The 22,345-nt window shown below is 41.7% G+C and overlaps 1 protein-coding gene across 1 annotated transcript in view; it reads right to left on the reverse strand.

The window, feature by feature from the left end:
* The window catches only part of GMCL1 (germ cell-less 1, spermatogenesis associated), a 55,904-nt gene that overhangs the window by 13,229 nt on the left and 20,330 nt on the right, over positions 1-22,345 (reverse strand). Inside the window, exons 7-12 of the mRNA XM_002709653.5 lie at positions 20,888-20,972; positions 18,495-18,585; positions 15,752-15,889; positions 12,972-13,041; positions 8,435-8,510; positions 1,503-1,648 (exon numbers count right to left, since the gene is read on the reverse strand). Coding sequence (XP_002709699.1) covers positions 1,503-1,648; positions 8,435-8,510; positions 12,972-13,041; positions 15,752-15,889; positions 18,495-18,585; positions 20,888-20,972 — 606 coding nt within the window. The remainder of the gene's footprint in view (positions 1-1,502; positions 1,649-8,434; positions 8,511-12,971; positions 13,042-15,751; positions 15,890-18,494; positions 18,586-20,887; positions 20,973-22,345) is intronic.

Here is a 22,345-nt window from a genome sequence, read left to right on the forward strand (position 1 = left end):
CTGTGACTTTCAAGTAATATAAATAAATCTTTAAAATACCCTTACCATCTTCTACAGTGGCTATCCCATTTAGCATACCACCAGCAGTCCAGCAGTGCACAAGGTTCTAATTACTTCACATCCTCACCAACCCTTTTTTAATTTTGTTCTTAGTAACTGCTGTTCTATTTTTTTTTTCTTTTTTTTTTTTTTTTTAATTTTTTTTTTTTTTTTTTTTTGACAGGCAGAGTGGACAGTGAGAGAGAGAGACAGAGAGAAAGGTCTTCCTTTGCCGTTGGTTCACCCTCCAATGGCCGCCGCGGCCAGCGCGCTGCGGCCGGCGCACCGCGCTGATCCGATGGCAGGAGCCAGGAGCCAGGTGCTTTTCCTGGTCTCCCATGGGGTGCAGGGCCCAAGCACCTGGGCCATCCTCCACTGCACTCCCTGGCCACAGCAGAGGGCTGGCCTGGAAGAGGGGCAACCGGGACAGAATCCGGCGCCCCAACCGGGACTAGAACCCGGTGTGCCGGCGCCGCTAGGCGGAGGATTAGCCTAGTGAGCCGCGGCGCCGGCCAGTAACTGCTGTTCTAGTACATGTGAAGTTGTATCTTATTGTGGTTTTTGTTTTCATTTCCCTAATGCTTAGTGACATCAAGCAGCTTTTCATGTACTTATTAGCTATTTATATATGGGGATATGTTTATGTAAGTCCTTTGTCCATTTTCAATCATTTTTTTAAGTTGTGGAGTTTTAAGAGTTCTCTATTATTCTAGATATTAACTCCTTAACATATATATAGTTTATAAACATTTTCTTCCATTCCATGGTTTGTTTGCCTTTTCACTGCTGACAGTGTGACTTTGATGACTAGAGTTTTCAATTTTGGTAAAGTCCAATTTCTCTGTTTTTCCTTTTGTTGCCTGTGCTTTTGGTATCGTATCAAACAAATCATTGACAAATCAAATGTTATAAACCTTTTCTTCTACATTTTTCTCTGGGTATTTCACGGTTTTAGCTCTTATACTTAATCCTTTATACATTTTGAATTGATTTTTGTATACGGTGTAGCACAAATAAAACTGTGTGACTTGTAAATGATCTGTTTAGTCAACTACTTTGAATCTGTCAGCCTATAACATCCTCTCCAGAAAAGATTGCCAGCCCAACTATTAGGCAAAGTTGGACATATCCAATCCTATAGAAAGTTAAGGATAGTACCAGACATGTATTCCTAGAAAAACGCCTTGCCCTGTTCTAGTTTGGACATTTTATTTGTTAGGAATAATGAGTTGACCACTTCAAGCCCACATATCAATCATATTCTAGTCTATTCATTCTCCCTGACATACCAGTTATGATTTTTATTATTAATACATCTTAGAGGAATGGAAACTTACCAGTCCCTAACATTTTCATATAAATCATATCTTATCAAAGTTTCACTACTGTTGGTGTAAATTATCAGTTTTGTTTTCTTATATTTCCTGGGAGCGAGGAGTGGGGTGGGGGAAATCTCATCCTACCTAAATGCTATGCTCCTTCGAGGCTGCAGACTGACAGATCCACTACACGGCTGGTTCAGTGTATTGCGTTTGAAAATGATGTATCGATTGGTGTATGTCACAAGTAAGTCAAAGCCGAAGTTAAAACCTGTCCACCGCCAGCAGTACTAGGAAATAGAAAGGAGAGACTTATTTCAGTTTATCATATTAGCAATTCAAAAATAAAAAGTATAGAGTCTTTTTTTCCCCATTCATTCTACCTGTTTCTCTCCTGGGTTCTCTGCTTTTTGCCAGTTCCTTTCCTTTAAGGCTTATCACTACATATTCCGGCAAGAAAAGCAGTCCTCATGATCATCAGCTACTTTCCTAGTATTGCCTCTTTGTGATCTCTCTCCAGATCTCTCCCACACACTGCAATCCTATCACAAATAATAACCTTGTCACAGCAATTCTAAGAAGGTATAGTGTAGGACACCAGGAGTCTAGATAGAACAAGAACCACCATTAAAACCTACCCTGCTTTAAAAATACTCTAATTAAATACCTTAAGTAATTAACCAACAGACACACAACTGGGTTATTTTAAATATTATCATAAGGCTCACATGCTTGTTTATTCCCTCAGCCTACAGTTACTGAGAGAGTATTACATAACGTGGTGATATAACTTAGGGAAATGAGGGCTTCAAGTGTGTGGCTGATCCCCCGAATTACATCAGCAATTCAAGGTTTAAGTGGTATTTTTTGAGCACATATATATATTTATATTCACATGCCAGGCAATGTTCTAGACAGTGAGGAGAGTGGTAAATCAAGTTTCTACCCCAGTAGAATTTATATTCTAATATATGTATAAGTCTGTGTGGTAGAAGAGATGATTAATACCCATGGGATGAAGGGAACAACAGGAATGTCAGGAGACAGTGACAGGGTAGAGGAGGGAAGCCTGTTGGTTTAGACAAGTGCTCAGGAAAAGTCTCTCCTCTCGGAGGAGATACTAGGTAAGTAAGGATGTGTGTCAACTGAAGGAGCAGATCAGGAAGCTGTCTAGGGAAAAAGCATCTTAGGCAGAGAGAACAGGAAGTACAAAGCATCAGAGATGTAACCTTGACTTATCTGAGGAAAAGTAAGAAGGGCTCTGCAGCTTCGGCAGTGACTGACAGGTATAGAAGCTAGAGAAGAGTCCATAGAGATGGCCAGGAGCCAGAAAAGGTAGGGACGAGTCTAGGTGGATGCCTTCTAAGTGTGGTAGGCAGGGAGGAGGACTTCAGGGAAGGAAGTGACTTAATTTACTTGCATTTTAAAAAGATCACTTTAGCTGTTGTGTGGAAAATAGAATGGAAATAAAACACAGACAGCAGTTATGAGGCTATTACAATAGCCCAGGTGAGAGAGGTGTGAAGTAGTATACACACTAAGAATTTTAGGAGTAGATCCTTGAGAAAGTTCTTATGCACACCAAGAGTGGTATAAAAAAAGAATCCAAAATGAAACCAGTTTGGAGTATTTGCAATGGATCAAAAGAGAGGCCATCTATGTGTTGGAGAACACTTGGCAAAAAGGAGGGTTAGGGATGAAAAGAGCTGTTCCAGGGATTGTTACATTTAAGATGCTATTAGGTATCCAAGAAAGATGCCAACAGAGTAGCTGGCTACACACATTCAGGTTGGGAGTCATCAGTGTGTAGATGCGCTGTGAAGTCATGAGAGAGCACAGATAGGGGAAAGTGAAAAAACAAAACAAAACAAAACATTTTTACCAGAAGTTATATTCTTCAAGAGATATTAGAAACTCATACAAAGAAAAAATAACAGCCTGTATAATGAGTATAAAAATGTTTTTTACCATAATTCATTCTTCACATCAAAGGACTTAGAGATAAGAACATGCATTGTCAGAAATCTTTTTAACATAAATCATTTTAACAATGTATCAGAGAACCCACATAGAGGGAAAATCCTGTGAATGTAGTGGAACTATAAAAACCTTTCTTATAAGGCAAACTTCAACAAAAAGCAGAATTATAGAGAGAAAGCACTGTGAAAATGTATGTAGAGAAACACTACTGGAAATACATCAACAGGTATTGAATTCACATAATGAAGTAATGCTGTATGAAAGAGGAACTATGTATTCTTCAGAATCTTTTTCTCTGTGATGCACCTTTATTTTTTGCTTCCCCTTATATGATTTGGACTATGTAAATGAGCTATATATTTACATACATGTTAACAATTCAGTCGGTAACATTTGAAATACTATCTTCATTGATTATAAAAAAAAATGTACTAAGTATCAAGTCACACAACAGTTGTTGACTAAGAGGAAAAGAAGCTAGCAAAGACAGAAGGAGCTGCCAGGCAACTGACACAGCAATTAAGATACCATCTGGAGGGCCAGCGCTGTGGTATAATGTGTAAAGCTGATGCCTGCAGTGCCAGCATCCCATATAATGCCAGTTCAAATTCCGGCTGCTTAACTTATGATCTAGCTGCGGCCATTTGGGGAGTGAACCAGGGATGGAAGACCTCCCTCTCCCTCTCCCTGCCTCTCTGTAACTCTGCCTTTCAAATAAATAAATCTTTAAAAAAATTTTTTTTTTTTTTTTTTTTGACAGGCAGAGTGGACAGTGAGAGAGAGAGACAGAGAGAGAAAGGTCTTCCTTTTGCCGTTGGTTCACCCTCCAATGGCCGCCGCTGCAGCCGGCGCACCGCGCTGATCCTGGCAGGAGCCAGGAGCCAGGTGCTTTTCCTGGTCTCCCATGGGGTGCAGGGCCCAAGCACCTGGGCCATCCTCCACTGCACTCCCTGGCCATAGCAGAGAGCTGGCCTGGAAGAGGGGCAACCGGGACAGAATCCGGCGCCCCAACCGGGACTAGAACCCGGTGTGCCGGCGCCGCAAGGTGGAGGATTAGCCTATTGAGCCACGGCGCCGGCTAAAAAAATTTTTTTAAAAAGATACCATTTGGGCTACCTGTATTCCTTATGGGGGTACCTGGGTTCAAGTAAGTCCCACCTTTGCTCCTGATTCTAGCTTCCTACTATGTGCACTCTGAGAGGCAGATGATGATTCAAGTATTTGGTCTCTGCCACCCACATGGGAGACTTGGAATGAGTTCCTGGCTCCTGGCTTTGGCCTGGCCTAAACCTAGCTTTTTCAGGCAGTAAATAGATCTCTATCTGTCCCTCTTTCTGTCTGCTTTTTAAATAAAATGTTAATTAATTAAAAGAAAAGGGGCAGTCAATGAAATAGGAGGAAAACCAGCAGAGTATGCTATCCTGAGTTCAAGCGGGAAAAAAATCTTTCAACAAGGAGTAAATAATCATGTCAATATTTCCAGGCACTTTCAGAAGACTGAAAACTGACTACTTAGTTTGGCAACGTGGGGGTCACTGGTGACACTGGTACGGTAATTTCAGCAAATGAGTTGGAGTGGTTTCGAGACGGCATTAGAAGAAAGGAAATATAGCTAACAAATATAGGCAACATTTTATGATTTTTACCTAAAGGTGTGTGAGGAAATGGAGTGGTAGTTACTTAAGAGGGGAACATGGGGCCAAGTTATACGTTAAGATGGGTGATACTGTAGTATGTTATAGGCTAAATTAAAATGCTCTAATAGAAGAGAAAAAACTGATGATGCAAGAGGGAGATGATAAATGCAGGGGCAAAGCTTCTGAATAGTGAGAATGAATGGGATCCAATACAAGGGGAGGGGATAGACCAGGACAGAAACAGAGAATCCATCTATACAAATATGAGCAACCCCATAGCACACTGCTACAGATGCAGGTAGACTGGAAAACAGTTGGTAGGAGGATATGCAATAAAAACCACACCAATTGATAAGAATAGGGCAGTAGTGCTGTCCTTTTGCGAAGGCGTATGTTACCTCAGACAGTATATGGATATACTCACTAGAGAAACACAGGAGGATCACCATGCAGCACTGAAGACGTGCTTGAAATTTACGGTTAGAACATTTAAGTAAATCCCACTGGGATATGGTGTTTTATCTTCAGTCACATTCAACTGTCTAGAGTAAGATATTTAATAAGAATTGAGATTTAATTAAAATTGGGGTTTCTGGGGCCAGAGTTGTGGCACACTGGGTTAAGCTGATACTTGCAATGCCAGCATCCCATATGGGCTCCAGTTCAATTTCTGGCTGCTCTACTTCAGATGCAGCTGCCTGCTAATGTGTCTGGGAAAGCAGTAGAGGATGGCCCAAGTGCTTGGGCCCCTGCATCCACATGGGAGACCAGGAAGAAAACTTCTGGCTCCTGGCTTTGGCCTGTCCCAGCCCTGGGGAATGGGTGCCTGAGGCAGAGGGAACACAAGGTCATGGGGAGAAAGTAGGTCAAGGAGCAGAAACACTAAAGCCACCAGGCCTGCTGATCAGAATGAGTAATGATAATGAGCTCAGTGCATGATGTCCATGACTGGTGGTAGAGAAGAAGTTTTTTTTTTTTTTTTTTTGACAGGCAGAGTGGACAGTGAGAGAGAAAGACAGAGAGAAAGGTCTTCCTTTGCCGTTGGTTCACCCTCCAATGGCCACTGCGGCCGGCGCACCGCGCTGATCCAATGGCAGGAGCCAGGTACTTATCCTGGTCTCCCATGGAGTGCAGGGCCCAAGTACTTGGGACATCCTCCTGCACTCCCGGGCCATAGCAGAGAGTTGGCCTGGAAGAGGGGCAACCGGGACAGAATCCGGCGCCCTGACCGGGACTAGAACCTGGTGTGCTGGCGCCGCAAGGCGGAGGATTAGCCTAGTGAGCCGTGGCGCCGGCCCGAGAAGAAGTTTTAAAAGAGGAACAAGATCTGGAAGCAGCAATAGGAACAGAAAACAAAGATGTTTCCTCTTTCATAATCTGAACACTTAACTACGGTTATGAATACAAATATAAAATAATTAACTTTTAAAAATTAAAAGTAAAACGAGGGAAAATCTGGGAGAAAAGTAACACATTTTTAAAGTAAGCTGAAAAAAGTTTTTAATAAAAATTACAATGTTATGGTAGAATATCTAAAAAAAGTACTTCATGTCCCATTAATGGGTTGCAAAATCAATTTAATGGGTCATAATCAACTTTTTTTTTTTTTTAAAGACTTATTTATTTGTAAGTCAGAGTTACACAGAGAGGAGAGGCAGAGAGAGAGAGAGAGGTCTTCTATCCGATGGTTCAATCCCCAATTGGCTGCAACAGCCGGAGCTGCGCCAATCCGAAGCCGGGAGCAGGAGCTTCTTCCAGGTCTCCCATGCTGGTGCAGGGGCCCAAGGACTTGGGCCATCTTCTACTGCTTTCCCAGGCCATAGCAGAGAGCTGGATCAGAAGAGGAGCAGCTTGGTCTCGAACCAGCACCCACAAGGGATGCCAGTGTTTTAGGCCAGGGCGTTAACCCACTGCGCCACAGCACTGGCCCCCATAATCAACTTTTTTTTTTTTTTTTTTTTACAGGCAGAGTGGATAGTGAGAGAGAGACAGAGAGAAAGGTCTTCCTTTTTGCCGTCGGTTCACCCTCCAATGGCTGCCACGCTGATCCGGCAGGAGCCAGGTACTTATCCTGGTCTCCCATGGGGTGTGGGGCCCAAGCACTTGGGCCATCCTCCACTGCACTCCCGGGCCACAGCAGAGAGCTGGCCTGGAAGAGGGGCAACCGGGACAGAATCTGGTGCCCTAACTGGGACTAGAACCCGGTGTGCCGGCGCCGCAGGCGGAGGATTAGCCTATTGAGCTGTGGCGCCGGCCCCCATAATCAACTTTTAAAAAATGTAATCCAAAGTAGGCCTTTTGGGGGGCTGGCTCTGTGGCGTAGCAGGTAAAGCCGCTACCTGCAGTGCCGGCATCGCATATGGGCTCTGGTTTGGGTCTCAGCTGCTTCACTTCCCGTCCAGCTCTGTTGTGGCCTGGGAAAGCAGTAGAGGATGGCCCAAATCCTTGGGCCCCTGCACACGCATGGGAGATTCGGAAGAACTCCTGGCTTCGGATTGCACAGCTCTGGCCATTGCAGCCAGTTGGGGAGTGAACCAGTGGATGGAAGACCTCTCTCTCTGCCTCTCCTTCTCTCCCTGTGTAACTCTGATTTTCAAACAAAATAAATAGATCTAAAAAAAAAAAAAAAAGTAGGCTTTTTGGACACAGCAGAATTATTTTGAATATTTTTCTTCCACTTATATATGTTTATATTGAGTACTAACAAAAAAAGTAATTCTTAATATGGGTAGCATCAAAAAGTTTGAAATGTCTGATTTAGGGAGAGTATAAAAGAGAATCTCTTTTAAAGACTATGGAACAGCTCCCACATAACTTCTTTACCTTAATTTCTGGATTCCTTGAAGGATCCTCTTTTCATATCTCTTATCTGGACACAAAATTTAAGTCCAACGGTCTCATATTAGGCCAAGTAATCCACTACAACTGCATGCATGTTGGTGACCAATTCCCTACCCAGGGGATCGTGCTATACACACATAATATCAAATGAACTCTAATGAGGCATTATAGGTATGATGGTTTCTTTTTTTTTTTTTTTTTTTTTTTTGACAGGCAGAGTGGACAGTGAGAGAGAGAGACAGAGAGAGAAAGGTCTTCCTTTTGCCGCTGGTTCACCCTCCAATGGCCGCCGCTGCAGCCGGCGCACCGCGCTGATCCTGGCAGGAGCCAGGAGCCAGGTGCTTTTCCTGGTCTCCCATGGGGTGCAGGGCCCAAGCACCTGGGCCATCCTCCACTGCACTCCCTGGCCATAGCAGAGAGCTGGCCTGGAAGAGGGGCAACCGGGACAGAATCCGGCGCCCCAACCGGGACTAGAACCCGGTGTGCCGGCGCCGCAAGGTGGAGGATTAGCCTATTGAGCCACGGCGCCGGCTCGGTATGATGGTTTCTTCAAGTGCACTGTGCATTGACAATACTCCTGCAACAACTCACATATTAACAGCCACAGTCCATACTTACTTCACCATCTTTTGTAAGCTTTCTACCACATCTCATGCTGTTTCCCTCTAGTTCTTCTTTATTGATTTCTTGAGGCCTAAAAGTGTACAGAAGATATGAACTAGCAAAGAAAACAGGGCACTAATAATTGAGAAATAACTGTGAGTTAAAAAGAACAGAAAATCTTCATACTAGATTTAAAAATAGATTTTTTGGTGTAGATGAAAATAACATTGTTATTGACTAATTTATACCATTGCCTTTATTAAATAAAAATGATTTAAAATCTGTAATGTTTTAATTATTGCCCTAACTTCTAGATAACTTTCCTTAGGGCTCAGCCAAACTAGAGAAGGGGTAGAAAGAAATGAGAAATTCTGTTTATCTTGAAAATACAATACTTACAAGTCTACTATGTAAGAGTCATTAACATCTTTCATTTCTGTAAGATGTGACTTGGTATCACCTACTGTTTGATATTGCTAGTTTCACATGCAAATCATTTTTCATGTAGCCTGATTCTACAAAATCAATATTTAACAGAAAACAACTGTAGACTTTTATTAGTCTACTTGGTTCCTTACTTTAAAAACCTTAATCAACTAAGAGAAACAGTGTTATATCAACTTGTAATAATTAATGACATTATTATTTTCTTGGTAATCCTAGAAGATAAAAGTAACATTCATTCATCTATTCATTAATTTACAACATGAAGTGCCTAGAAGCTGAAGACGTAATAAAATAATGGCAAATCAATGTGTATAAAACTCACAAAACAAGTCCTTGACAGCCAATAGCTCTGTCTAGTGGGGAACTAGACACAGTAATGACTAAAAACCTAAGGAAAGAGCTGTGATGTGCAGGCACTAAAGTACTGCCTGGTATGCGATTGGGTAGCATCATAGGGTTAAGTGTTATTTGCAACTGAGTAAGAGTTTGCTGAAGTGGAGATGGGTGGTGAATTCTGGGTAGGGTGAAGAGTATTCCACACAGAAGGAACAGGAGATAAACTAGGACTGGTGAATAATGTGAATTTGAAATGCATGAAGAATTTTGTACAGCTGAACACAAGACAAATATGAGAGGAGATGAAGCAAAAGGCATTTAAGGACAGACTACTGAAGATCCCCACAGGCCATGTTGAAAACGTTCCAGCTTTTCCTGTAGGTAACAGAAGTTGCCAGATATTTGTTCTGTTAAACTTTTATTATGAAAAATTACAAATATATTGGAGTCAACAGTATAAAGAGCCAACTTTTCTATCTAGCTTCAATAATCATGAATAGTGATAATCCTTTAACTGTGAGCAAATGTCCCTGGATATTTAAGCAAGGAAGGGACACAATCATTCTTCTGTTTGAGAAAGGGAACCCTCTTTTTTTTTAAATTTTTATTTATTTATTCATTTTTTGACAGGCAGAGTGGACAGTGAGACAGAGAGAGACAGAGAGAAAAGTTTTCCTTTGCCGTTGGTTCACCTTCCAATGGCCACTGCGGCCAGCATGCTGCAGCCGGCGTACCACGCTGATCCGAAGCCAGGAGCCAGGTGCTTCTCCTGGTCTCCCATGGGGTGCAGGGCCCAAGCACTTGGGCCATCCTCCACTGCACTCCTGGACCATAGCAGAGAGCTGGCCTGGAAGAAGTGCAACCAGGACAGAATCCGGCGCCCCGACTGGGACTAGAACCTGGTGTGTTGGCGCCGCTAGGCGGAGGATTAGGCTATTGAGCTGCGGCGCCGGCCAGAAAGGGAACCCTCTTGCAATGACAAGGAGAACCCTGGAGGGAACTTCACTAGATCATAATCCAGTCTTCAGGGAATACCCTGTCTTCCTCCCTTTAGCAGCCCTGTAGCAGTGAGCACATGTTCAGTTTCTGGAATAGAACACTGACCAGTGGCAACAGAATCATATAGTTCTGAGGGCAGGAAAACAAGACAATAATTCTAGTCTTTTAGGTGAAGGTCTATATTAACCTCAATAAGGACAGAGATAAGAAACATCTTGAAAAATAAAAAATATCTGAAACTTAAAAACTGAATATCCAGGGGCTGGCGCTGTAGCATAGTGGATAAAGCCACCGCTCGCAGCGCCAGCATCTCATATGGGACCTGGTTCGAGTTCTGGTTGCTCCACTTCCGATCCAGCTCTCTGCTGTGGCCTAGGAAAGCAGCAGAAGATGGCCTAAGCCCTTGGGCCCCTGCACATGGGAGATCCGGAAGAAGCTCCTGGCTCCTGGATTCCGCTCAGTCCCACTCTGGCCATCGTGGACATTTGGGGAGTGAACCAGCGGAGGAAGACCTCTCTTTGCCTCTCTAACTTTTTCAATTAAATAAATCTTTTAAAAACAAACTGAAAATGCAAAAGAATTAGGAAGAGTTATAAATTACTTCATATATTACAAAATACTTTAAATCTGAACTCCACTAATAATTCTTATTTTTTTTTTAATTTATTATTTCTATTTCAACAATTTGATCTGGGTAAGTATACTTTAAATATATTTGGAAAAGAGATGGGCTAAAGTGAAATAGAAACTAAGAACTCTATTAACATCAAAATCATGAATTTATTAACTTTCATACACTCACTATTTAGGTATACATTTTTAACTAGCTTTTTTTAGGAAATTCTTTGGTGTCTAAAAGGATATGGGGCAAAAAAAATTAAACTTTGAAGGCCTTTCCCAAAAACTCACAGATTAGGGTTTTTTTTTTTTTTTTTTTTTTTTTTAATGATTTATTTAGGGGCTGGCACTGTGGTGCAGTGGGTTAACGCCCTGGCCTGAAACGCCGGCTTCCCATATGGGCTGCTCTTCTTCCGATCCAGCTCTCTGCTGTGGCCTGGGAAAGCAGTAGAAGATGGCCCAAGTCCTTGGGCCCCTCCACCAGCATGGGAGACCTGGAAGAAGCTCCTGGCTCCCGGCTTCGGATTGGCGCAGCTCCGGCTGTTGCGGCCATCTGGGGAGTGAACCAGTGGATGCAAGACCTCTCTCTCTCTGTCTCTACCTCTCTCTGTAACTCTGCCTTTTAAATAAATAAGATTTAAGATTTATTTATTTGAAAGGCAGAGTTACAGAGAGGCAGAGGCAGAGGCAGAGATAGGGAGTAAGAGAGTGTGAGTCTTCCATCTTTTATTTACTCCCCAAATGGCTGCAAAGACCAGAGCTGTGCCGATCTGAAACCAGGAGCCAGGAGATTCTTCTGGGTCTCGTGGATGCAGGGGCCCAAGGACTTGCGCCATCTTCTATACTGCTTTCCCAGGCCATAGCAGAGAGCTGGATCGGAAGTGGAGCAGGGGCTGGCACAGTGGCATAGCAGGTAAAGCCGCTAACTGCAGTGCCGGCATCCCACATGGGTGCTGGTTTAAGTCCTGGCTGCTCCACTTCCAATCCAGCTCTCTGCTATGGCCTGGGAAAGCAGTAGATGATGGCCCAAGTCCTTGGGCCCCTTCACCCACATGGGAGTCCTGGAGAAGGCTCCTGGCTTCGGAGGGGTACACCTCTGGCCATTGTGGCCAACTGGGGAGTGAACCAGCAGACAGAAGACCTCTCTCTCTCTCTCTGCCTCCCTTTCTCTCTCTGTGTAAGTCTTTCAGACTTTCAAATAAATAAATAAATCTTCAAAAAAAAAAAAAAAAAAAAAAAGCACCATAGGGTCAGACGTTTTGGTATAGCAGATAAGGCCTCTGTCTGCGACACCAGCATCCCACATGGGCGCTTGTTCGTGTCTCAGCTGCTCCACTTTCAATCCAGCTCCATGCTAATGGCTGGTAAAAGCAGCAAAGGATGGCCCAAGTGTTTGGACCCCTGCCACCCATGTGGGAAACTAGCCTGGCCCAGTCCTGGACTTTGCAGACATTTGGCGAGTGAACCAATTGAACATAGATTTGTCTCTCCCTCTCTGTAACTCTATCAAATACATACATACATACATACATATATACATACATACATAAATCTTTTTTTAAAGAAGCTATTGTAAGGATCAATGTGTGAAAGTACTTTTGTGAACTAGAAATCACTAATATGTTGAAAGAATAGATGTATTTGCTTCCCTTAAAATGAACAAAGCGTGCAAATATTTTGTAGGGGTCATATGATTTTGAGGAAGGCATCTGTAATCAAATGATTTTAATTTATTTTAGTCTCAAAGATCTTCAAAACCTATCTATTATTATATTAATCAATTTGACAATATAATACAAAGAAAACTGACTTTACCTAAAAATATGAAATATACTTTATGAAAGTATTGCTGTCAGTAATATTCCATATGTTGAAATAAAATTATAATACAAGGTATAAAAAGTATACAAATTATTGAATTTTTTAAATATAGCAATTGACAATTCAAACATTGTTATACTATCTGATTAACCAGAAAAATATTTGTAAAATTGATGTTATAAAAATATAATAAAATTGATTATGACTTTTTTCTCTATTTTAACAGCTGTTTTTTGATATAATTACTGATTTTTCACTATAATTAATACATTAAAAATTCCTATCAAAAGTTTTTCTCTTAATAAACAATGATATGATGTAATATACTTACCCCACTTCACTGTCTTGTTCTGCACGGAGCATGGCAAGCCACTGTTGTTTATATACACAAGACAGCCATTCTAAAATGTAAATGTTTATTAATTGATAATTAAGATGGAAAAACATAAAGGACTTACACATTCTAAGCAGCTGATAAAACTGCTACCACTCCTAAACTCAAATGTAAAATAGCAACCAAAAAAAACTGATAGCTTAGGGGCCGGCACTGTGGCAGAGTGAGTAAAGCTGCTGCCTGCAGTGCATGCATCCCATATGGGCGCTGATTCGAGTCCCGGCCACTCCACTTCCCATCCAGCTCTCTGCTATGGCCTAGGAAAGCAGCAGAAGATGGCCCACGTCTTAGGCCCCTGCACTCACATGGGAGATCCGGAAGAAGCTCCTGGCTTCGAATCAGCGCAGCTCTGGCCATTGCGGCCATCTGGGGAGTGAACCAGCAGAATGGAAGACCTCTTTCTCTTGGAAGTGAACCAGCAGATGAAGGACCTCTCCCCCTACCCCCTTTCTCTCTTTCTCTGCCTCTCTGTAACTTTGCCTTCCAAGTAAAGAAAGAAATCTTAAAAAACAAAAACAAAAACAAAAAAACCCTGGTAGTTTACTTATAAGTTTACAAACATGCTATAACATATGGTTCAATGATCTTTAAAGTGGTAAAGATGATATAGGTTTGCCTCAGGCAAATCTACTTAGATTACATATATTTAAATTAGAATTTATATCTTTATTTGGGGGCCAGCACTGTGGCCTAGAAGGCTAAGCTAAGCTTCTGCCTGCAGTGCTTGCATTCCATATGAGTGCTGGTTCCAGACCCAGCTGCTCCATTTCCAATCCTGCTCCCTGCTAGTACGTGTGGGGAGTAGTGGAAGATGGCTGAAGTGCTTGGGCCCCTGCCTCTGTGTGGGAGATCAGGAAGAGGTTCCTGGCTCCTGGCTTCTGCTTGGCCAAGCCCCAGCCATTGTGGCCATTTGAGGAGAGAGCCAACAGATGGAGGATCTCCCTGTCCCTTCTCTTTATTCTTTCTATTTCTGCCTTTGAAATAAATGAATAAATATTTAAAAAAATCCTTAGTTAAAAGTATATTCTTGGGGTCAGCACTGTGGCATAGCTGGTAAAGCCACCACCTGCAGTGCTGGCATCCTATACATGTACCAGTTTGATTCCTGGCTGCTCCACTTCCGAACCAGCTCTCTGCTATGGCCTGGGAAAGCAGTGGAAGATGGCCCAGTGTTTGGGCCCCTGCACCCACGTGGGAGATCCAGAAGAAGCTCCTGGCTTCCGGCTTTGCTCAGCTCTGGCCATTGCAGCTAACTAGGGAGTGTACCAGCAGATAGAAGACCTCTCTGTCTCTCTGCAACTCTGTAAATCTTTAAAAACATATTCTTACATTTAATTGTTTCCTTTTCACAGCTCATATTAATTTTCATTTGTGAGAATCATACCTTAACATTATTTTTTACAATATAGTTCTTATAAAATTCTCCCAGAAAATTGAACAGATTTTTCTTTTATTGAATTTTCTAAAAATAACAATGAACCAGGGCTGGTGCTATGAAGCAATAGGTTAATTCTCTGCCTGTGGTACTGGCATCCCAAATGTGTGCTGGTTCTAGTCCTGGCTGCTCCTCTTACCATCTAGTTCTCTGCTATGGCCTGGGAAAGCAGTGGAGGATGGCCCAGGTCCTTGGGCTCCTGCACCCACGTGGGGGAGACAGGGAGGATGTTCCTGGCTCCTGGCTCTGCATTGGTGCAGTTCCAGCCGTTTGGGGAATGAATCAGCATACGGAAGACCTTTCTCTGTCTCTTCCTCTCAGTGTCTGTAACTCTACCTCTCAAATAAATAAAATCTTAAAAACAAAAAAATCCAATGAATTTATTTTCGGGGAAACAAGCCATTTCTAAATTGGCAGATGAAGCATGTACATTCAGGGCAGGCACTAGGGCGTGGTTAAGATGCCAGGTAGGAAACCTGCAACCCAAATCAGAGTGCCCGGGGCGGTGCGGGGAGTCCTTGCTCTGCTTCTGACTAATGCACATTCTGGGAGGTGGCAAGTGATGGATGGCTGGAGTGCTTGGGTCCTTACCACCCATGAGACCCCAGGATCAAGTTTCGGGTTTCTTGTTTTGGCTTGGTTCAGCCCTGGCTGTTAAGGGCATTTGGGAAGTGAACCAGTGAATGGAAGACCTGTCTCTCTCTGCCATTCAAGTAAATAACAACTTAAACAATAAACAAAAAAATTGTGCAATGTTAGATTTAAATAACTATTAAAACTAAAAGTTGTAAATTTAAATCATTCTAAACTGAACATTTTCCTTTCATAAAAAAAAAAAGAAATTATATTATTAAGAGGCAGAGTGGACAGTTGAGAGAGACAGAGAGAAAGGTCTTCCTTTGCTGTTGGTTCACCCTCCAATGGCTGCCATCAGCCGGCGCACCGTGCCGATCCGAAGGCAGGAGCCAGCTGTTTCTCCTGGTCTCCCAGGTGGGTGCAGGGCCCAAGCACTTGGACCATCCTCCACTGTACTCCCTGGCCACAGCAGAGAGCTGGCCTGGAAGAGGGGCAACCGGGACAGAATCCGGCACCCCAACCGGGACTAGAACCCGGTGTGCCGGCGCCGCAAGGCGGAGGATTAGCCTAGTGAGCCGCGGCGCCGGCCCAAAGAGCATCTTAATCACTGTACTCAACGCTTGCCCCATCATTATTTTCTATGATATATGAAAGTTATCATTGGAAAAGTGTTACTTAAAACCATAAATTCATCATGTTCTCTTACCTGAAGGTACTAGGGAATCTTGTTCAATAATTTTCGCAGAAGCCAGATCACTAATAATATATTGTAACCTTAAATGCTTGAATACTGACACAAATGGTTTTCCTTGCTCAGTTTCAAGGAAGGTCATACCTTCAAAATCTATTAAAAAAAGAAAGTTTAAATTAAATAGCCATTCTTTTTAAGGCTATTACTTCATTTTACTCCTAAATGGTTTTTATGGACGGGGAGACACACACGCACACACACACTCCTTTAGAATAAGCATAAGATCACTTCAAAGTTTTCAAGAACTGTATAGACCTCAAGTGTGTGGATAAAAACTCAGATTTAGAAAAAAGCCACAGGAAATTAATTTTGGTCCTAATTAGACTCATGGGCTGGGAATTCAGCTATGCATAACCCTTCTGGTGTTGAGAGCTTATAGTACAGCAAAATGGAGAAGGAACCTGAGCTAAGTACTAGAATTATGCTCTCTCTCTAGAATCTCCTTTCCCAAGGACTGACTACTCAGAGGAACTCTAGAGCCCCAAAGCCTCACTCCATGGTCTTCACAAGATCACAGGACACAGAACATTCAGTTTTCTTCTGATTCTTTCGCTACACGTGATAAGTACTGGTTAACATATTAATTCTCCATTAAAATACAAAATAAGGACATTGTAGCCACAGCTTTGTAACACATGGGTAACATCAGTTATTTAAATGATTCAAGTTTATGAAATATTTGAATAATGTTCATCTTTTAAGAAGGAATTAAGGTTTTTCCTAGTGTCCTCAATTACACACCAATGTGTTCGCAAGAATGGGCAGGAAATGCCCCTAGTTACTGCTATCAAACAGAAATTCACATGTAAGCCTGGTCCGAGGTCTACTCACAGGAGTATACCCAGTCTTGTTGTTACTAAGGACAAGGAAGAAAAGGGTAAGTGTTGCCATTACAGCCCAATATGGTTCATACCAGGCTTCACCTGGAAAACAGGTTTTCTGTTCTAGAGAAGGGTTCCCCAATAAAATAATTTTTTCTTGAAAATTGGGAAAAGACAGACAAGTTAAGGAAATGAATTTTTAAAATTTTTATCTCATACATCTGGTGCCTGCCTGCAGTCAAGCAAAAAGCAAAAAAGAAAGCAGCAAAGTCAATTAAAAAATTAATAGTTAACTTTTCTCCGGCTGTGGACTTACATCTCTTGCCATTTTTAAAAATAATAATACTAGTTCTAGTTCACAGGTTGAATTTAATGTGCCAATTTCACACTGGCATTATATTCCTGCAGTTTTCTGTCACATGAGCAAATTTAAAATCAAATTCTAGATTGTCTCATAGAAATCTGGTAGTTATCCATAAAAGCTTTTATTCAAGGCTGTAGAACAAATTGGCTCATTTTTGTCTAAGAATTCATGGAATTCCAAAAAAAAATATGTTTCAAATCTTGCTGGCTAACATGTGGCCATACTAATTACATCAGCCAAATTCAACAGTAATCTTTAAAACTGTGTAGAAAAGTTTCTATTACTTCTTTTTTTCTTGATCCATATATATCTGAAAAGTCAAATATAGGAAACTTTTAGAAATATACCAAAATATAATGAGCAAGGAGACTACAAGCAGTTTTTCTCTATTTCCTGAATTTGCATACTGTTGATAATGTTTATACTGTTTGAAACGACCCCACAACCCCATGAAGTTCTCACAGAAAAATAAGAGCATTAGATATATTGTGCTTTATTCAATAGATGTCTCCCGAGAAGTTATCCTAAACCGTGTGCTTTTACACTCAGAGACTGGGATAGACTCCAAACTGGGGAAATAAGAAGTGCACCACAGCTTCCTAATTTGTTCCTGCCACTTAGGCTAAAGACCAATTTCTCTTTTGATGGATTGCTGTGGCTGATCTAGCTGGGGCACAAATGAGCAGGAGGTTATGTTAATATTTACCTCATAGTGACTCTTTCTACAAAGACCCTCTGTGGGTTTATTTTTTTTATTTTATTTTTTTTTAATGAGACAAACGAAGAGCTCCTATTTGCTGGCTCACTCTCCAAATGGCTCTCACTGACTAGAGGCCTATACCAACAGAAACCTGGAACTCAATTCAGGTTTTCCACGTAGGTGGCAAGAACCCAAACACCTGAACCATCCCAGCTTCTTCCCAGGATCTGCATTAGCAGGAAGCTTGACTCAGGAGCCAAGGGCAGCCACTGATGGGCAACACAAGTGAGCCAACCACTAGGCTAGATGCCCAGCCACTTAACCAATTTTAGATGGATTTCCACTGAGAACATGATAAAAAAATAAGAATGCTCTGTCTTCAAAAATGCATGCAGCACACAAATACATGTAAAATTCTGTTCTACACGTGGGGTAGTGACACAGAAGCGTGTCCATGGGCCCCCATGCTAAGAATTGTGGCCTGATAAACAAGCCATAGTTTATTAGGGGAAAGTCAACATGGTTAAGCAAAGAATAAATGTAGTCACCAAATTTGTTGATGACAAAATGGGAAAAACAGTTTTTAGCAATCAGAGTATGGTTTCAGTTCAATGAGTAGTGATTCAGATAATCCTAGGTAACGCATTTTTCTTATCTATCCTTAATTTTCTCATTGTAAACAAGGGGCTGAATTAGACAATTGCCACATTCCTCTCCAGCTCTAAAATTAAACCTATAAATAAGCCAACCATAATTTTAATAAAATTCCATTAAAACAATAAAGACAGATTCTCAATAAAAATTTCAGGGCACCTTTTTTTCGCTTAGAAAACCAGACATCTGTTTCTGTCAAAAGTTGTTTTAGAGATCCATTCCATGAAGGCACAAGTTGAAGGAACATCCACTAGGTTAAAAAAAAAAAAAGTAAAATTATATGACTTATTATTCTATGATTACATTTTCAACCTGCTTCCCAACTTAAGCTTTAAATTCACCATGGCACTAATCACAGTCCAGTGATAGAAACCAGATGTGTATGTTAAGAAGTAAGCTGGGGGGCCAGCGCAGTAGCGTGGTGGGTGAGGCCATCGCCTGCAATGCTGGCATCCCATATGGTCGCCGGTTCGAGCCCCAACTGCTCCACTTCGATCTAGCTCTCTGCTATGGTCTGGCAAAGCAGTGGAGATGGCCCAAGTCCTTGGGCCTCTGCACCCACGTGGGAGACCTGGAAGAAGCTCCTGGCTTTGGATCAGCAAAGCTCCAACCGTTGTGGCCATCTGGGGAGTGAACCAGCGGATGGAAGACCTCTCTCTCTGTCTCTACCTCTCTCTGTAACTCTTTCAAATAAATAAATCTTTTTTTAAAAAAAAAGGTAAAACAAGGCCGGCGCCGTGGCTCACTAGGCTAATCCTCTGCCTTGCAGCGCCGGCACACCGGGTTCTAGTCCTGGTTGGGTTGCCGGATTCTGTCCCGGTTGCCCCTCTTCCAGGCCAGCTCTCTGCTATGGCCCGGGAGTGCAGTGGAGGATGGCCCAAGTGCTTGGGCCCTGCACCCCATGGGAGACCAGGAGAAGTACCTGGCTCCTGCCATCAGATCAGCACGGTGCGCCGGCTGCAGCGCGCCGGCCGCGGCGGCCATTGGAGGATGAACCAATGGCAAAGGAAGACCTTTCTCTCTGTCTCCCTCTCTCACTGTCCACTCTGCCTGTCAAAAAAAAAAAAAAAAAAAAAAAGTAAAACAATATATTTATTACTGAGTAATTTTATACTAATTAATCCTACTCACTGATTAGCTTAGTTTTAATAAATACCCTGTGAAATTATAAAAATAATAACCATTGGAAAAAGAATGATTGCTACTGAGAATATCTATGAAATAATTAACAGTGGAACAGCCGGGTCTTCAACCGGTCTTGAACCTGCTGTGCCACAGCACCAGCCCCAATAAATAAATCTTTAAAAAAAAGGTTGAAATCTTTCAAAAGAGGCAAAACATGCTGAAAGTACAAACAGGCCTTTAAAATAATTTCAGTGTTTTCTAGAAAATGCATGTGTGAAAATTTCATCATGAAATAATTTTTTTAACTTTAATCAGGTTAAACTTTGAAAATATACAGAACATTAAGACTTTAAGACAATAACTTCTACATAAAAATAATTTAAAATTAATTTTTAAAATAATTCCAGCATTTTCTAGAAAATGCATGTGTGAAAATTTCATCATGAAATAATTTAACTTTAATCAGGTTAAACTGAAAATACACAGAACATTAAAACTGCTAAGACAATAACTTCTACATAAAAAATTTCTGATTATGTAAATATTAACATGTTAATTGTGGAAAAAAATTCTTTGGAAAAAAAAAAAAAAAGAAACATTCTCAAGGTAGAAAAAGTACAATACGAAGGTGAAATCACCCACATATCCCTAAATAAAAGGACTTCTTTTTTTGGACAGGCAGAGTTAGTGAGAGAGAGAGACAGAGAGAAAGGTCTTCCTTTCATTAGTTCACCCTCCAAATGGCCACTACACCAATCCAAAGCCAGGAGCCAGGTGCTTCCTCCTGGTCTCCCATACGGGTGCAGGGCCCAACCACATGGGCCATCCTCCACTGCCTTCCTGGGCCACAGCAGAGAGCTGGACTGGAAGAGGAGCAGCAGCCGGGACAGAATCCGGCACCCCAACCAGGACTAGAACCTGGAGTACCGGCCCCATGCGGAGGATTAGCCTAGTAAGCTGCGGCGCCGGCAGGACTTTTTTTTTTTTTTTAACATTTTAGCAAATGGTTATCAAGTTATAATGGCTCAATACACAACTTTTTAAGTTAAACTGTAAAGCCATCCCATTCTTCACTTTCAGAACAGTATGCAATACATTACAGGCGATTTCAACATATTATTATAAAATAGGCTTTACATTAGATGATGTTGCTCAATGTATGCTAATGTAAGTGTTCTGAGCACATTTAAGGGATGCTAGTCTAAGCTATGGCTTGTGGTAGGTTAGGTGTATTAAAATGCATTTTTGACTGAACAGTATTATCAACTTACAGTTTTCTTGGGATATAACCTTGTAAATCAAGGTGCATTTGTATTTTCTTTTCTTTAGTATATCTATCACTTCACTGGACACTAGCTGGTTCCAACTTTTCACTATGATAAGCACTGCTCAGATGATACCCTGTATACATTATATTATACCAATACCTTTTTAAGAGCTGTGTATACATCCATCTCCACTTGCATCACAAATAAGTTAGATGAACCAATGAGCTGTTTCATGACATTTATACTGCGAAGGATAAAGCAAAGGCAGTGAGCTTACTTTCATGCACAGGTTGAAGGATCCTAACAGAACTTACCATTTTTAAGTCTTTATCAAAAAAAAGTTGAATTTAAAAAAACTACAGCATTTTATTTTGCCCAAGGCAAAGAATCTTAGAAAACAGCTTATTTGTATACAACAATACTTTTACTTTTAAGTATTTGTTTGAGAGACAGAGAAAGACAAAGAGAAAGAGTTGCCTACCACCAGTTCACTCCCCAAACTCCCGCAATGGGTAGGACTGGGCCAGGGGTTGAAGCCAGGTCTCCTATGTGGGTGGCAGGAACCCCACTCATGAGCCATGATTGCTGCTTTCTACCATCTGCAATGGCACAGAGCTGGAGTCAGAAAACCAGTACTGAACCCAGTCACTCCAATAGGGAGACAAGGATGGGCGTCTTAACCACCAGGCCAAATGCCTACCCTTAGACTTTTAATTCAGAGTGGGCTGTGAAAGGTCTTTGCTCAAAGAGATATGGAAACAAAGAGCTTTGATCTGCCTGATCAAGTTAAAGCAATGTCCCAAGAGTGGCAGTTTTCTTTTGCCTTATACTACCCCCACTTCTATGTAAAAACAAACAAAAAATACTTATCAACATTCATAGAACAACTAAAGCCTCAAAGTAATCTTTAACTTCCAGGCAAAAGAGACTTGCTTAGTCAAAAAAGTGGTTTTATTACTCTCAAGAATAAGATCAATAAATGTGTGTTAGTTCAAATTTAGTATGGAGTTACTGCCAGTTGTCTGTTTTGCTTTTCCCTTTTTTATTCCTTCCTTTAAATCACAAAAGGCCAAAGGGTTTCTGAGTTTTAAAGATGATCCCACATTGATTCAGCTTGCTTTTGAGAAACTGCAAGAAGAAATTATAAAAGAGAAATAAAGTATTTCTAACAATGTTCAAACAAATACACTGCCAAAATCTGTTTATGCCTTGACACAAGCAGGTGATGAATGCTTTTCAAACTTTTCTGCCAAAGTAAGCTATTAAAGAAAAGCAGCTGTTAAGAGAAGGCGGTCAACACTGTGGCACAGCGGGTTAAAGCCCTGGCCTGCAGCACCAGCCCATATGAACAAGTCCTGACTGCTCCACTTCCGATCCAACTCCCTGATAATGCACCTGGGAAAGTAGTGAAGGATGGTCCAAGTCCTTGGGTTCCTGCACCTACGTGGGAGGCCCAGAAGAAGCTCCCGGCTCCTGCCTTCAGATCAGCTCAGCTCTGGCCATTATGGCCATCTAGGGGGTGACCCAACAGATGAAGACCTCTCTCTCTCTGTGTCTCTCTCTAACTCTTTCAAACAGATAAATCTTAAAAAAAAAAAAAAAAAAAAAATGAAAGAT

This window comes from Oryctolagus cuniculus, chromosome 2 (assembly GCF_964237555.1).
Source record: "Oryctolagus cuniculus chromosome 2, mOryCun1.1, whole genome shotgun sequence".
NCBI classification, from domain to species: domain Eukaryota; kingdom Metazoa; phylum Chordata; class Mammalia; order Lagomorpha; family Leporidae; genus Oryctolagus; species Oryctolagus cuniculus.